The sequence below is a fragment of the Chrysochloris asiatica genome, unplaced genomic scaffold (genome assembly GCF_000296735.1).
Source record: "Chrysochloris asiatica unplaced genomic scaffold, ChrAsi1.0 scaffold00022, whole genome shotgun sequence".
Classification (NCBI taxonomy): domain Eukaryota; kingdom Metazoa; phylum Chordata; class Mammalia; order Afrosoricida; family Chrysochloridae; genus Chrysochloris; species Chrysochloris asiatica.
The window spans coordinates 2856101-2872812 of record NW_006408540.1 but is presented as its reverse complement, the minus strand read 5'-3'; the positions used below and the strand labels follow the sequence as shown (position 1 = coordinate 2872812).

Genomic DNA, 16712 nt, shown 5'->3' with positions numbered 1-16712 from the left:
CTTTCAAAATTATCTTCTTTTGTAATTAGATTTAACCATATACCCATGCAAAAACAACAACAACACACTCACACAACAAATTAATTAAACCAGCTGCTCTGTGGGAGAAAGATGAAGCTTTCTGCTCCAGTAAAGATTTACAGCCTCGGAAACCCTATACAGGGTCGCTATGAGTCGGAACCGACTCCATGGCACTTAGCAACAACAACAACATGTTGTAAAACCTAAGTTTATACTTAGAAGCTTGCGTTTGTAATAATTACAATGTAGAAGTTTTGAGAATGGAATTTAGGATGACAGTTAAAATTAATAAAATGTTACCAATAAGAATATGCAACAGCAAAACAATCATCTTAGCATTCAATACAAAGTGTTATTAGTTGAACTTTTTATGACCATGAAACTTACGAAAATGGAAAACTATATGATGACCAGTAAACTTAAATGTTCCAAAGGATAGGCAGGTGCTGAGGGTTTAACTGTTTCAGCGTTAAGCTGATCTTTATTGTAAAGTCAAGCTCTGATGAAACAGATAACTTATGGGTTCTTAGGGATTCAATATTACTGACACTTTATAATTGTGCTATGAGCGTGTTTGCAATTTTTCACATCTGCAAAATTCTCAAATAAATGAGACATGTCAACCTTTGAACTTCTATTACATAAGAAAACCATAAATTGTCTGTAATGAAAGTTTTCCCAAAGCATACTTTATATTGTTAAATGTGTTTTTGTCCCTTGTGTTCTAATGTAATATACTAACGTAAAATTCTTTTTACCTCCCAATTAAATGTCTTTGAAGTTAAATAAAGGCATAGCTATTGACAAGATGGCAGTCATGAGGGTTAGTCCTTAAGGAGAAATTTGGTGATAGAGTAGCATTTTTCTGGGCTACTACTAAAAACTTCTCCAAGGAAATCATAGAACTAAAGTCTCACAATAGTCCATATGAGCCTGTTATGTTTAAACATAACAAGTAGCCTTAAGCTAATAGTGTATGCTCTCATTCATTCTCTGTCTCTCTAAATTTTTGTATTGTGTGTGTATTATAAGCAGCACTGCAAAGTGGTTTGAACAGGATCAGTCATGTCTAGTGCAACTAAATCAGAACAGACCTGAATTTTTAAAATTTGGTTGAGGTCGAATGGTAACTGGAACAGGAATGATTGTAGGCTAAAGACCTTGAATGGGACACTTGGAAGAGGCATAGTGAGCCTTTTCAGGAGTCTGATGTAAATATGTGATTATTGGATTATTGTGTGGAGAACACCATACAATATTAGATTGTTATGTAAAAAGCCACACACATTCAAAGTACATTGGTTGGGAGCCATTTTTGAGCAGGGTCTCTAGATTCCAACTCTGCAACTCAAGAGACTTGATTGTTATGCCACACACTCATTGTCTTTGCTTGTTTAAAGGGAAATTAACTTTCTAGAAGAATATTAAATTAAATTTACCCTGTAAAATTTCCCATTCTGGTACTGTTGTAGTTCACCCACATTTTACAAAGTTGGGGATGTCCTGGTTTAACTTTGCTGGTTATGGCTGAACCATGAAGAACCGGTTTGAAGCCATGATTATCGGTATGCACAACAGTGATCTGATACACAAAGAATATGCCATTTCACTCGTTTTATTGTTTGTGGTGTTAGATTTTAGTGTCACCTTATAAATTATATGAGTTAATAGACATTATTCTGCGTGAGTTGGCTGTTTCTTTTCCTTCAGCTATCAACCTACTGTTGCTCTCTTTCTGTTATATTACAACAATTTAAGATTTATGTCAGATGCTAACCAAAAAGTTGGACGTAAGCCCACCAAGAAAAGTCCTGAAAGAAAGACCTGGTGTTCTACTTCTGAAAAATCAGCCACTGAAAACCCTGTGGTTCACAGTTCTGCTCTGACATTCATGGGGTTGCTAAAGCCAAAGGTGATGCTCACAATACCCAGTAAGCAAAGAAATCATTTAAAATGTAAAAGGAAAAATAAAATGCCAGTCAAATGCTAGTTTATTATTCTATTGAACAATGTATAGTAAGAACAATTCTTATTATTAAAAAGAAAAAAAAATTAAGCCAACAGTATATATGCTTTTATACAATGGAAAGCTAAAAAAAGTAGGAAACCTATAACAAAAAATATTTTTCATGGTTGCAAACACAAAATATTCACCAAGTACCTTGAATTGAGCTAAAACCTTAAGTAAAAATGCTTAATTAAAAGGTCAATATAAAAGAAGAATATATAGTTAGAATATTTGTTTTGTTCTAGGTTTGGAAAACTGTACTACCAAATATAATCTCTAAATAACAATATTGCTAATGCAGACACAAGCTCTATGTGAAGACTCAAAATAGAATCTTCGAGTTTCAAATTCATCAAAATAAACCGGGTGTATGATGTCTCGTATTATAGTTACACAAGCAGGCTCAACATCCCACCATAGGTCTTGTTGTTGCTGTTGTTAAGTGCCAATGACTCAGTCCCAAATCATTGTGACTCTTTCTAGCATTTCCAAAGAGATGCTGGTGAGTTTGAACCTCTGACTGTATATAAGATTTTATTTTATATAATCAGTCAATCTCAAAACTTAAAGAGCACACAGAAAATATTTAGTTCTTTAGAGCTGTTGTTGGGCAAGTGTTGGTTCATATAATAGTGAGTACAAATGTCATTTGGAGTTGTCATGCATCAAATTTGTAGGATTTAAATGATTAGGGGAAAGTGAGTTCAAGAAAATGAAACAATAAAAATACGAGGTTTCATTTTTGTTTGGCAGTTCATTACTTTAGCAGGAACATTCCATGGAATAATAAATTGTGTTTGATCAACAGATTCAGCAGGATTAAATAAGTTATAATTGATTTTCTGTTTTTTCACTACAGGTACTTCAATTGTTCAGTTCAAAAACCAATTTAAAGCCTGCAGATTATTAGAATAACAAAACTTAACTGGATGAAATATAATTTTAATGAAATGTAGAAATAACTTAAAGGAAAAAGCTATTGATAGAGGTTGTTTATTTAATCTAAAGTATTCCATATGGAAGCATAAAACAAAAAAGGAATTAAATGCTTAAAATGTCCATCCTCTCATAATGAAATAGAAAAGGTAGACCTGACTAAATATAATTCTATTATTTGCAGACAGCTAACTTGTTTGGAGGGTAGATACACGTTATGTCATTTTATCTTTAAAATATAAAACCCCAAGGAGCAGGTTAACTAAGGAGCACTGGTGGTACAATAGGATAAGCATTGGACTGCTAACCACAAGGTTGGTGGTTCACACCCATCAGCAACTCTTCAGGATAAAGATGAGGCAGACTGCTCTGGCAAAGATTGATGGTCTGTGAATCCCTATGAGTCCAAATCAACTTGATAACAATGGGTTTGTGTTTGGAAGAAACCTTGGAGAGAACAGCATGCTTAATAAAGTGAAGACTCAATGAACAAGAGGACTGACCCAGTGACTGCAACAGTGGACTCAAACATTAATGACAATTGTGAGGATGCTGCAGCAGCTGGCAAAGTTTTATTCTATCGTACGTAGGATTACTATGAGTCACAACTGATTTAAAGGCACCTAACAACCATAAACACGTGCAGCTCAGGAAAGTTAAGTAACTTGTTCATAGTCATTTTGCTAACAATCAGCTGATACATACATCAAGCACAGGGTACGCAACAGTGCCCGCACATTCAACCACTGCTGTCTCTCCACAGCAAAACACAGCATTAAAAACAAATACCTAAAAAAGCAAAATTAGAGGATAAGACCTAACTGATACAGAATTCATCCATCAGTTGAGATTTGAAAAAATCAGAGCTAATCCTGTAACTGTTATAGCTTCTCTATAACTGTTATCATCCATACTTCAGATCTGAGCTATATATGTGTGATGAACCAAAACAAACAAACAAACAAACAAACAAACAAAAAAACACCTTCCCACCCCACAACCAGGGAGACTGGATTTTGGACTAGAACATAGTAACTGAAAAGTGCTGCACAAACAATCTATTCCAAGTGCAAAAAGAAAACCATATTAAAACTCCCCTACTTTTTATATGTGCACTAACAATCCTTTTCCTTTGTTCAATTTTTTATTGTGAATTGAGTGATAGTTTACATAGGAGTACACCAGTTTTACACTCATCATTTCATTGCAATGATTACAAACCCCTCTGTGTATCATCATTCAACAGTATTTGCTTCTATTCCCTCTGGTTTTTGGGGTGTGGTGTGGTGTGGGGTGTATACAAAAGCACTCAGGAATATATAATCATTTAAACAACTAAAAGGCACATTCTGTAAGCCTGCCTTCTGGCCACCAGCACACAGCCGTCTCTTTCCATGAGTCTAGGTCAACAATCTTTTCTAAGGAAAGCGTTGCTTTTTGCTACATTTAAGTTCTAACCTGAAAGTATCTGGAGATACTCAGGATCTTAGGATCTGTTAATAAAGAGGAGTGTCCAGTGGTCTTTTTCAGTGCTTTAATGGCAACAGAAAATTTATGCACTTAGAAAAAAGAAGCTACATATGCCAAAATGTCTTTATTTATTAAGCACGAGCACACCAAATCTATGTGGGAATATATGCTACTATATAATCCCAATAGTACTTATAAAAGGCTTCAAAAAGTTCATGGAAAAAAGTCTATTATCTTTTTAACTAATTTTTATGAACTTTTTGAAGGCCCCTTGTATCTTAATTAAAACAGAAAAATTATATAACTAATTTCTTAGAAAAATTCTTTTTTCAAAATCATTAGTTTAGAAGTGGACAAATAACTAAGGAATTCTAAGAAATAAGAGCAAATGGTATTTCTATATTAATATAAATAAATAATATATCAGATGAAATTTGCTGAAGGAACTAAGAGCGCTGTTTCATTGGTTAAAGAGAGACTAGCAAAAGAAGTTACACTGATTTAAGAAAAACAAAAAAAAACAACTCTGGAAGCATCTCCAAGATGAGTAATGAGAGTATTAAAGAAGACGAAATGTTACCTAGGTCCATATGAGCAGAGTCCTCCTGGTGTGGTGCTGTGGTTAATGCATTGGACTGCAAGGTCAGTTTGAACCACAAGGTCAAGGTCGGCATTTCAAACTCACCAACCGTTGCTCTGAAACACTACACAGGGCTGCTATGAGTCAGATCAGACTCATCGGCACTTAACAACAACAATATACTTGCTTAGTTCCTTCAGCAAGATAATTTAGAGCAAGATTCCCTAATATGAATATGAAAGGGGAGTCAGATTAGGACATGCATTATAAGGCCACATGATCAGTGAGAGACAGGAAGAGTACATTTAAACTAAATGGAAAAATATCATCATGCTCAAGGATAAGGCAAAGGAGGCATGGAGGGTGTTAACTGGATCCACCAAAAATTCCATAATGAGCTCAAATGATTTTTAAAAACCATGTTACTGTTTGTTAATATAGTGAGATTGGTAAAAGCATGTGACAATGGCTCTAACACCAGAGACAAGTGGAAGAAGATAATTATTGCTAGGCATTGCTATACTCTACTAACAAACAAACTTCCCTTGGTGTAAGTCTTGATGCCTGGTTATTGTTGTTAAGTGTTTTTGAGTTGGTTCCAACTCATTGCTGCTGGGCTTGAACCACCAACCTTCCAACCTTGTGATTAACAGTCAGTGCTTATCCAACATCTGGACTTCTGATGCCAAGTTGTTGTAAAATGCAAGAGTCATTTAGGACTCATAACAAATCTGTATAGGGTTTCTAAGGAGCAGTTGGTAAGTTTGAACTGCCGATCTTTCGATTTAAAGCATCCTTGTAGTCCAGTGCTTATTCAACAGCGCCACACCAGGACACTGATGCTTGGTAGGTCACTTATTTACTCAATTGATAGTGTGACGTCACAGCTTTCTGTCTACTATCTCTAATTTGAACTTTATATTTCATATCGATCCTACAGGAAATAAAATATATTACAGAAAAGTGCTAACTCTACCCTCACCTCAACCTGCTTCTCAGTGACGATTTTAAATGAAGTTGTTACAGCCAAAAATTAGTAAGGCATCACGGTGGTTATGAATCGGGCTGCTAACCTCTGGGTCAGGCGTTCGAAACTACCAGCTGTTCCACGTGAGAAAGATGAGGCTTTTGGTTCCCGTAAAGATTTACAGCCTTGGAAACTCTGTACAGGGTCGCTATGAGTCGGAACCGACTCCACGGCACACAGCAACAACAACATGGCCGACTATACGATATAGCAATAACACAAAAAAATTATTTATTCTTCACTTAAAGAATATTTATGAACGATTCTTATAGTTCTTAATGTAAATCAAAAATTTTTTATCCATGTTTTAGGGTATTATATGGCCTTGATATTAAAAGACATTGTTATTAAGTGCTATGGAGTCTGTTTTGACTCATAGCGACTCTATAGAGGGTTTCCAAGGAGCAGATAGTGGGTTTGAACGGCAGACCTTTCAGTTAGCAGACTAGTGCTGATTCTACAGCGCCACACCAGGACTCTATAATTTTTATGAAGAGAACATTCTTCACTTTGAAATAGAATTAGACCAGCCAATATTCTCCTATCATGGACACACTGTAAATAGAAATTTATTGTAACAAAGGACAAGAAAATAAAGTATTTCAAAATTACGAAAGACATTGTGACACTTTACATAAACTTTCTGAGAAGCAGTTTACAGATTTTGAGTCCAACAGGACTCTAGGACTCTGTTCAAATCCTGTAGCTGTCCTTGGGAGCCACTGAGTAGATTACAAAGTAACTCTCGGAGACAGTGGAATGGGCCCCATAATGCTTCCTAGGCTGTATTATTCATGGGTCAGATCCCCAGTTCTCTTCTCCTTCCCAGCTGCAGGGTTTGAATCCCTGACGTCTCATTTAGCAGCTGGAAGCTGAACCATTTTACCACTAGGGTACTTTAGGTTCAAACCAAAACTCTACCCATTTTGAAAGTTTCCTGGGTGATGCAAATAGCTTGCCTTTGGCTATTAACAGTAGCGTTGATAATTTAAAACTCCCCAGCAGAACCACAGAAGAAAGGTCTGGCAATCTCATTCCATAAAGATTACAGTCATTAAAAACTACAGGAAATGCAGTGTACTAAATCTTTAGCACGTGGGGGGTCACCATGAATTGGACTCAAACTCAATTATTTGTTTACAAACAATTCTCTGCAAAGCATCTCTTCAAGAGAACTGCATTTCTCTAACCTACAGTGATCTCACGTGTAACATTCTGTATTTCACAAAAATGTAGGGACTAAGACAATCTACATAAAGCACATAGCACAGGGTGTAGCCAAACAAATTTGCCTGTCACTGACAATCATTATTTTCCTCTGTTCAAGACAGTAATAAAAATAAAGGCAAATGAAATTATAATTCATACTTAGTCCATTTTTCTGGGAAGTTAATCAGTAGTTCTAAATAGAAACCACCCTGATAAGTATACTACCTATAGTTTGCTACTTAAAAAAAAAAAAAAAAAATTCCAGTGGAGAATCCTCAACTAGAAAAGAGTTTAGTTAAATTGCTGTCATAATGAACAGCTGTTACTCAGAGGAAGCTACAAGATCATGAAACTTTTCCCCCTTGGTCTACATGGCTTGAGGCAATAGTCTGGAACAGATGTTCCTTTTTTTTAAGCTATTATAACAAGGCTCTCACAGAGCAAAAATAAATAAATAAATAAACAAACCGGAAGAGCTGTAGTTATCTATACAAATTAGTTATAAAACCCTAGTAACATTGGGTTAGTGAAAAGCAAAATGAAGTACTTTGAATAAAAGTGAGCCAGCCTTTCATTGATTACATTTAAATTCTTAGGCAAGCATAAAACTTTTATAATAAATAAGTTACTTACAGACAAAATTATTGTTACAAATAAAAGTGGCCACATTTTTGAGTGGCCTGTGTTTCAAGCAAGGAGGGGCTGTGTTTCCAGTAGGTCAAATTTAAAAGTTACAGCAGCTACACATTTAATCGAAATGAATATGGTTCAGCCATATATAGCACCAATTCTGGAGCCCCCAACAGCCTGAATTAGTATCCTAGCTTTATCACTTGGTGGTGGTGGTGGTGTGCCGTGGAATTGGCTCCAACTTATAGAGACCCTGAATAGAGCTTCTGAGGGGGTAAATTGCTACAGGAGCAGAAAGCCTCATCTTTCTCCCTGCAGAATGGCTGGTAGTTTCACACTGTTAACCTTGAGGTTAGCAGCCTGACTCATATCCACTACGCAACCAGAGCTCCTTAGCTTTATCACTTACTAGCTGTAATATCACAAGCAAGTTATAACCTCTCAATCCCTCAGTTTCCTCATCTATAAAGTAGAGATAATAATAATACACATAACTGATAAAGTCGTTGTAAGGATTGAAAGAGTTTTTGTAATAGAATACCATTGTAAGTCAGGGATTATCTTGGTTTTCACTTCTTTTTTTTTTTTTCAACTTTTATTGTGATTTGGGTAAAGGTTTGTAAAGCCAATCAGTGTTCCATTAAAAAATCCATATACTTTTTGTTTCATGCCAATGACTACAATCTCCACAATGCAGCATCATGTATTCCACTTTCTCCCTGTTTCCTGTTTCCATTCCTCCTTTCCTAACCCTTCCTGCCTTCTAAACTTTGGGGGACTCTCTTTAAAAAAAAAAAAAAAAAAAAAAAAAAAAAACAACAATGAAAGGCTTGTGCAAAATTCTCATACCTTCTGAGTACAACACCTTCTCTTCCAGATTTTTTTATAATTATTTTATCCTAAAGAAAATTCACAACTCCAAATTTTTATTTAGATGATAAATGTTTGATATTTAGCTCTAATGGTTTCAGTTTAATGAAGTGTGTGTCTGTGGATGTGTGTGACAGCACCCCTACTTCTAGTATCCGCACAAAATCTGGAGTAGACAAGTTACTTTATTTATCTTTCTTTCTTGAACCATGTTGTTGTTGTTAAGTGCTGTTGAGTCAGTTCCAACTCATAACAACTCTATGCGCAACAGAACACAACACTGCCCAGTCCTTTGCCAACCTCACAATCATTGTTACACTTGAGTCCATTGCTGCTGCAACTGTGCTAATCCATCTTACTGGAGGTCTTCCTCTTTTTCACTGACCCTCCACTTTACTAAGCATGATGTCCATGTCCAGAGACTGGTCCCTCCTGAAAATATGTCCAAAGTATAAGAGATGAAGTCTCACCATTCTGGCTTCGAAAGAACATACTAATATTCTTCTCTAACACCATAACTCAAACACATCAATTCTTCTATAGTTTACTTATTCATTGTCCAACTCTCATATGTCTATGAGGCTGTTAAGCATATCAGGTCTAGGGTTAGGCACACCTTACTCCTCAAACTGACATCTTTGCTTTTGAACACATTAAAGAGGTCTTGTACAGCAGATGGGTCTAATGCAATATGTTGTTTGATTTCTTGACTGCTGCTTCCATGAGTGTTGATGGTGCATCCAAGCAAAATGAAATCTTTGACAATTTCAATCTTTTCTCTACTTGATTAGTTGATAAGTACCATGGAGTCGGTTCCAACTCATAGTGACCCTGCACAGGGTTTCCGAGGCTGTAAATCTTTACGGGAGCAGAAAGCCTCATCTTTCTCCCACGGAACGGCTGGTAGTTTCAAACTGCCGACCTTGAATTGCTAGAGTGCTTATCCTACAGTGCCACACCAGGACTTCTTCTATATACCACTTAATAAGCGCAATGCCACAAAATGCCACAAACTCTCTAATTATGTAGGATCTTAAGAAAATTTGAAATAATATCTGGACTCAAATCCCAACTCAGTTACTTATGCTTTGATTCCATTAGGAAACTTTCCACACATCAGTGATCTTATTTGTAAAACGTCACACAAACTATTCAGAATATACGAGGCAGTATATCACAGCATTTAAGAACATAGAAGGAAGCCTGTTGTTAAGTGCCATCGTGTCAGTTCCAACCTATAGCGACACTGTATAGGGTTTCCAAAGCTTTCAATCTTTGAGGCAGAAAGTACGCATGGGCTCCAATTCTAGTTCAATTTTTATAACTGTATGTCATTAAGTTACATATCTTCAATATTTGATGATCCATTCCTCATTTGCCGCAGATGGCAACAGTGAAAAGACATAAACTTATTGTATAGAATAATTGAGATAATACATGGGAGAAATTTAGAATAATGATTTGCTCAGAGGAAATATTCAAAATAAGATTTTCGGTTGTTTTTAAGTGCCATTGAGTAGGCAACTCCTAGCAATCCTGTATAAGATTTCTGAAGAACAATCGGTGGGTCTGAACTGCCAACCTTGCAGTTCAAACCTACCTTGAGGTCCAATGATTTATTTTATAATGCCACACCTGGACTCTCAAAATAAGATCAATATTATTATATTATCTCTATACTTTATGTGGACTCCTGGTGTAGCGCTGTGGGTTAATGTGCTGGACTACAAGGTTGGTTTGAACTACAAGGTTGGCGGTTCAAGCTCACCAGCCACTCCTTGGGAACCCTATACGGAGTCACTATGAGTCACAACTGACTCAATGGCACTGAACAACAATGATGACATGCTTTATGTATAATTTATTAAGGAACCGCCCAATGCCAGGAACAATAATAAAACTTTTAATACATGAAAGTACTTCAAAAGTTCATGGAAATATGGAATGAAAAGACAATATAACTTTTCCACGAACATTTTGAAACCTATCATATAGTATTTAAACACTTTTCCGCCTTAATATGTACTTTCTTTCTTCATTACTTATTTAAATTTTCTATTGTTAATTGGGTAAAGGTTTACAGAGTAAATTAGTTCTCCATTCAACAATTAATTCATACTTCATATATTGTGAAGATTGCAGTCTTCACAATATAGCATTAATTGGTTGTTTGAGCTCACCAATCGCTCCTTGGAAACCCTATACAGGGTCACTATGGGTTAGAACCGACTCGCCAACACTTAACAACATCCCATTTATTCCCTGTTTCCCATTTGCATTTCTCCTCCTTTTTTAATCCTTAGAAACTTTGTCCTTGTGTAAATGCTGCCCTTTTGATTTAAAATGTTTGATTATTCTAAGATGTGTACCTCCCTAGTGTTATTATTCCCCTTATACATATGTGTATTGTTTGGCTGAAAAATGAGCCGTGGGACTGAGTAGTTCCAGGCCTGAGGATGACTTGGGGGTTACACCAATCTCTAGTCAACTAGTTGCTGTTTTTGTTAAGTGCCTCTGAGTCAGTTCCTACTCATAGTGACCTTTTATAGGGTTTCTGAGGAGCAACTGGTGGCTGTGAAGTGCTGCCCTTGCAGTTAGCAACCCGGTGTTTCTCCTACAGCCTCACACTAGGACTGTAACTAATAAGTCTGGTCTTTTTTATAATTTTGAATTTTGTTCCACATTTTCCTCCCTCTCTATCCAGGATTTTTTAATATGATTTCTTTTACAGAAATTGTTATTGGTAGGTGAGTACTGTCTAATTCTAGGGTCATGGAAGCTGATGTTCTCATGGTACCTTAGTCCATTGGATTAATTGAATACTTAAACACTCTGAAAGTATTTAATATTTCTTTTGACAAATAAGAAAACTATGGCTCAGAAAGATTAAATCAGTGTTCATGTCCTATAACATGGAATCCCAGTTTAGCTCTCTCAGACTCCAAAGCTTGTGCTACTTCCACTCAGTCATGTTGTATTATAAAATGTTATAAAAATCAAAATAACTTACTACATAGTATGTTGCACATGTATTAGAAATGTCACAATATAATTTTTAACCAAATTATTTTCTGGTATTTAAAAAAAATGAAGAATCACTTTGAATTTGGGAGAGAATCAGCCAAAGCTGTGAGCAAATGTATATTTACTGAAGACTAATTTTTCATTAAGAAATTGTTTTTCTATTCAAAGTCTTGCTAATCACAAATAAGTAATCATAACAAAGTCCAATAAATTCAGCATAAAACTTCCTTGAGATTATGAAAACCAGCTTTTGCAATTCAACCTTGTTTCTTGTTTCACCTCAACCTTCTTAATCCTGAGAAACATTGTCTGAAATACAGAAATGACTTACCCATATATTAGGAATAGTATAATTTTTCATTGTAGAAATGCATCACCAGTTTCCCCAGGGAAACAACAATGCCTTCTCACTTTAATACGTGTATGTTTTTTTCTTCCCCATCTAATCAGCTAATACTTTTCAAAAGATCTTTTTAATACCTAAATGAAAGGATTCCACATCAAAGACCTGGCCTCCCTATTCAAGTATCTAAAGGAAACCCTAGGAATATGAAATCCATTCAAAGGTAAATCACAGGTAGCTTATTGTACAATGCATTAAGAAAAGAAAAGGGGGAAAAAGCTTCCTAAGAGCTACAGAGAATTTGGTGAAATTATACCACAAAAATATAAATTGATCTAAAGTATAAAGAAACAAATTCATAGCCAAAAACTTATGACAAAAGCGCTCTATAATCAGGCAGGAGGGGTTCTTTATAAAGAACTTCAAATTTGTCACTTTCTCAATCAAAATTTCCGATTGTAGCTTAATGTAGGAAAGACCAAAAAGAGAACAAACCACACGTTTTTTAATATAATAAAATCTGAATTTTTAAAGCTAATTTTCAACATCAGGAAAGACAGGCTTACTACAGGCAACAAGACTACAGTAATGATGGGTAATGTATTATAGATAAAAGTATTTTATGAAAAACAAATGATTATTATTATTGTTTACCATACCATGAATGTGGTTCTGAAGTTATTCAAGTCACTCAAAAAGTCTTCCACGGACACCTTCTTCGCATCAATAGCATAGTATCCCATTATTCTCTGGTATAAATTTTCCATATTTTCGTGTAATTTTGAAAGCTTCTCATACTGTTCTCTTGCACTGATAACAAAGCTGTATACTATAGTTAAGGTATTTTGAAATTTACAAATAATGCTTTAAGGAAAAAAAACGAGAAAACCATTGCTTTATTCTAATTGTCAGGCAACATTACTATATCTCCAAAATTCAAAAATTACTTCCAATAGTTAACCATTCTTATAAGTTACTCTACAGTCTATAGCAATGAAATCTGAAATTCAATTCTAATTAACTTTAACAAAATTATCAGAAAATCTTAATATTTAAGTATTTAATGTTTCTAAATTCAAAGGCATCTTTCTTCAAAACTGTTTATCCATATAATCTCAGATCACATAATACCATTTAAAATTAATACAGTTCAGTAGTTGCAATTGATAATTGCATGATATTGACCTCAGCAATACAATCATTGAGCACAGCAGTTAAATTAGACAATATGCCAGCGTCTACACTTGATATTAGTATATTTATGGAAAAGTTACGGAGCTCTGGTAGCGTAATGGTCACGAATAGGGCTGTTAATCTCCTGGTCAGCAGTTCGAAACTACCAGCTGTTCCATGGGAGAAAGATGAGGCTTTCTGATCCTGTAAAGATTTACAGCCTCGGAAACCCTGTACAGGGTCGCTATGAGTTGGAATCGACTCCACGGCACATAACAACAACATGGTAAAGTTGTGTCTCAATTTTCTCACTTGTAAAGAGAGAATAATAATATCATGTAACTAATAGGGTTGATGTTCTTAAGTGCCATCGAGTTGATACTGATTCATGGTGACCCTGTTTTAGGGTTTCCAAGGAATGGTGGGTGGATTTGAAACACCAATCTCCGGCTAGAAGTCTAGGGCTTATCCTACAGTGCCACACCAGGTGGTAGTGATGACTAAATGAGTTAAATATTCAAAATTCTTAGAAAAGGGAGTGGTATTTCATAGGTACATAAAAATACCTGGTGTTATTATTACTAAACTTACTCACTTTACATTTTATTTAGAGTCTAAGAGCAATTAAAATATATTTTAAGTTTTAATTAAAAACTTCTTACATTATGTAAGCAAATGAATGCTTCCACTGCTACCTTGGAAAATTAGTATATTAATTTCTTCCACACATTATGTTATTTAAACTTATTGCATACACACACACACACAGAGACCCTTCGTTCACCTATTGTTGTTGGCATACCTGGAGCCAACGTTATGTGTGCAGAGTAGAATTACTCCAAAGTGTTTCTAAGGCTTTAATCTCTTTCCCATAAGCAAATCCACCAGCCTTGTCTTCCAAGTCACCTCTAGGTGGGTTTGAATCTACAGTCTGTCAGCCAGTAGTCGAATACCTGCTTGCACCACCCAGAGACTCCTTTATAACAATATGTGTTTTTGTTGTTCAGTGCTGTTCAGTCAGTTCTTACTCATAGCCTCCCTGAACAGGGTCTTTGAGGAGCAACTGGTAGGCAATCATGTTGCAGTTAGTAACCCAGTGGTGATTATCCCACAGGACCACACTAGGAGCAAACTGAGATTGGGAAGACTAATTTAACCCTTTAATAACCACGGGTACATTGGACTACCAGTTAACTGTCCCACCCCTGGGGTCTATTGGTATGTTTTGTGCCATTTATAAAACAGGTTGGCATTGTGTAACTGTGTAAAATAGAAGGAAGTGTGTTGGCTCATATTGTTGTGGTAAAAGGTAGTAGTACATTCTGTGTGAGGTGAGAATTTATGGATGTTTTGTCTCCTTGGACTCTTTACAGTGAGATTAGGCTTGTTAAATATATAAGAGGGTTAAAAAAAAGTTCACAGAAAAATGGAATGAAAAGATAATGGAAATTTTCCGTGGAATTTTTGAAGCCCCCTTGTATTTTACTATTTCTTTTGTGTTATTTGGAAGGTGTACATTTTGGCATTAGGTAATATTCAAGTGAATAAGTTATTTTCAGGCAAAATACATTATATGCAATATTAATCCTTGCGGAGATAGGATTGTAATTGTTGCTGTTAGGTGCCATGGAGTCAGTATCGACTCATAGTGACTACGTACACAACAGAACGAAACACTACGCAGTCCTGTACCAACAACACAATTGGTGCAACATTTGACTCCATTGTTGCTGCTACTATGACAATTCATTTTGCTTGGGGTCTTTTTCTCTGACCTTCCACTTAACAAGTAACAAGTATGCAATTATCAGTTGTTATATTAACTTTGACATATGGTAACCAGGTTGTACCATTATATAAATACCTGTCCCTGACATATGTCATGACCACAGGTTCAAATAAGTACCACATAGATTTTTTGCTACATGGGTTTCCGAATAATTATGTCCAGTCCACATAGGGTGCCTTTTTATGCTACCCTCTGTTTTCAAAAGGATCACTTTATTAATTAAAATTTTTTAAAAAGATACAACGATTTTTCCCTGCATCATTCAGCAAGCTGTTCCTTGAGAGAAAGATGAGACTTTCTGCTTCCGTAAAGATTTACAGCCTCGAAACCCTGTACAGGGTCGCTATGAGTCGGTTCCAACTCCATGGCACTTAACAACAACAACAACAACAATCAAACACATGGAGTCCTGGTGTGGCGCTGTGGGCTAATGTGTCAGACTGCGAAGTCATTTGAACTTCAAGGTTGGTGGTTCAAGCTCAACAGCTGCTCTTGGAAACCCTATACAGGGTTGTTGTCAGTCGGAATCAACTCGACGGCACTTAACAACAGCAATCAATTACACAGTATATGAAATCATTTCTACAGTTCATCCAAAGATGACTCATTACCTTTCCATGACTGTTGTTTTGTTATCCTGCTCTGTTCAGTAATCTATGTAGTATTTTAGAAGCAAGAGTAGACTGGAAGACAGGGAACAGGGATTCTCAGTTAACCTGTTTTTATGACCTTTAAGAATATCCATACATCTCTCTGTGGCTCAGTCATTAATCAGAATAACAAAATGATTCACAACTCTTTCTAGAATCTGGATCATAAAAGTGCCAGTGATTAATGCATTTATATGACATCATTTCTCAATCTTTAAAAAGCAACAAAAGATTTTATACAGTCAACTCACAAAATAACAGAAAATGTAACATATGACATGTTTCCATATACTTTACCTTATTTGATAGCTATATTCATGAAAAAAAATCTTATTTGAAATGCATTCAGAAACTAACATTAAATATAATATATGATGCTTAATTTGTTTGTACTGTAAAATAAACCTATTGCCATTGAGTCCAATTAGACTCCTAAGACCCCAGGACCCAGGGTTTCTGAGATTGGGGGGTTTGAACCACAGACCTTGTGGAATGTAGTCTCACTAATATCACATTGTTTAATAAGCTAACCAGTTCAGAAATCACTATGAGCATACAAATTTGTTTACCTACTCAATTTATGAACCGTCACCTAAAGTGAAAGAGGATACATTCACATAAATTGGAGGATATATCAGCATGAACTGTTTATATTCCCTAAAATCCATTTAAGAGAGAAATTATTTCTACCTCTGTTTGCCAAAATCTATCATTCAAAGCTTTGTTTAAGTATTCCTCTTTCATCAAACCTTATCTAATCTCTACACTTAAGTGTGACTATTGGTTCCAAAAGGAAGACCAGTTAATAGCACTATTATTAATATTTATGCATCAACCACTAAAGTCAATGATGATAAAACTGAAGAATTCTATCAACTTCTTCAGTATGAAATTGATCAAACATACTATCAAGATTCAATATTTACTGATGATTGAAATACAAAAATTATAGACAAAGAGGAAGGATCAGTATTGGAAAATA

At 35.6% G+C, this 16712-nt stretch overlaps 1 protein-coding gene across 3 annotated transcripts in view; it reads right to left on the bottom strand.

Moving 5' to 3' along the window:
* Window positions 1-16712, bottom strand: part of DIAPH3 (diaphanous-related formin 3) — a 727649-nt gene that overhangs the window by 255241 nt on the left and 455696 nt on the right. For all 3 annotated transcript variants that reach the window (XM_006837594.1, XM_006837595.1, XM_006837596.1), the window contains one exon: window positions 12778-12942. In XM_006837594.1, the coding sequence (XP_006837657.1) occupies window positions 12778-12942 (165 nt within the window). The remainder of the gene's footprint in view (window positions 1-12777; window positions 12943-16712) is intronic.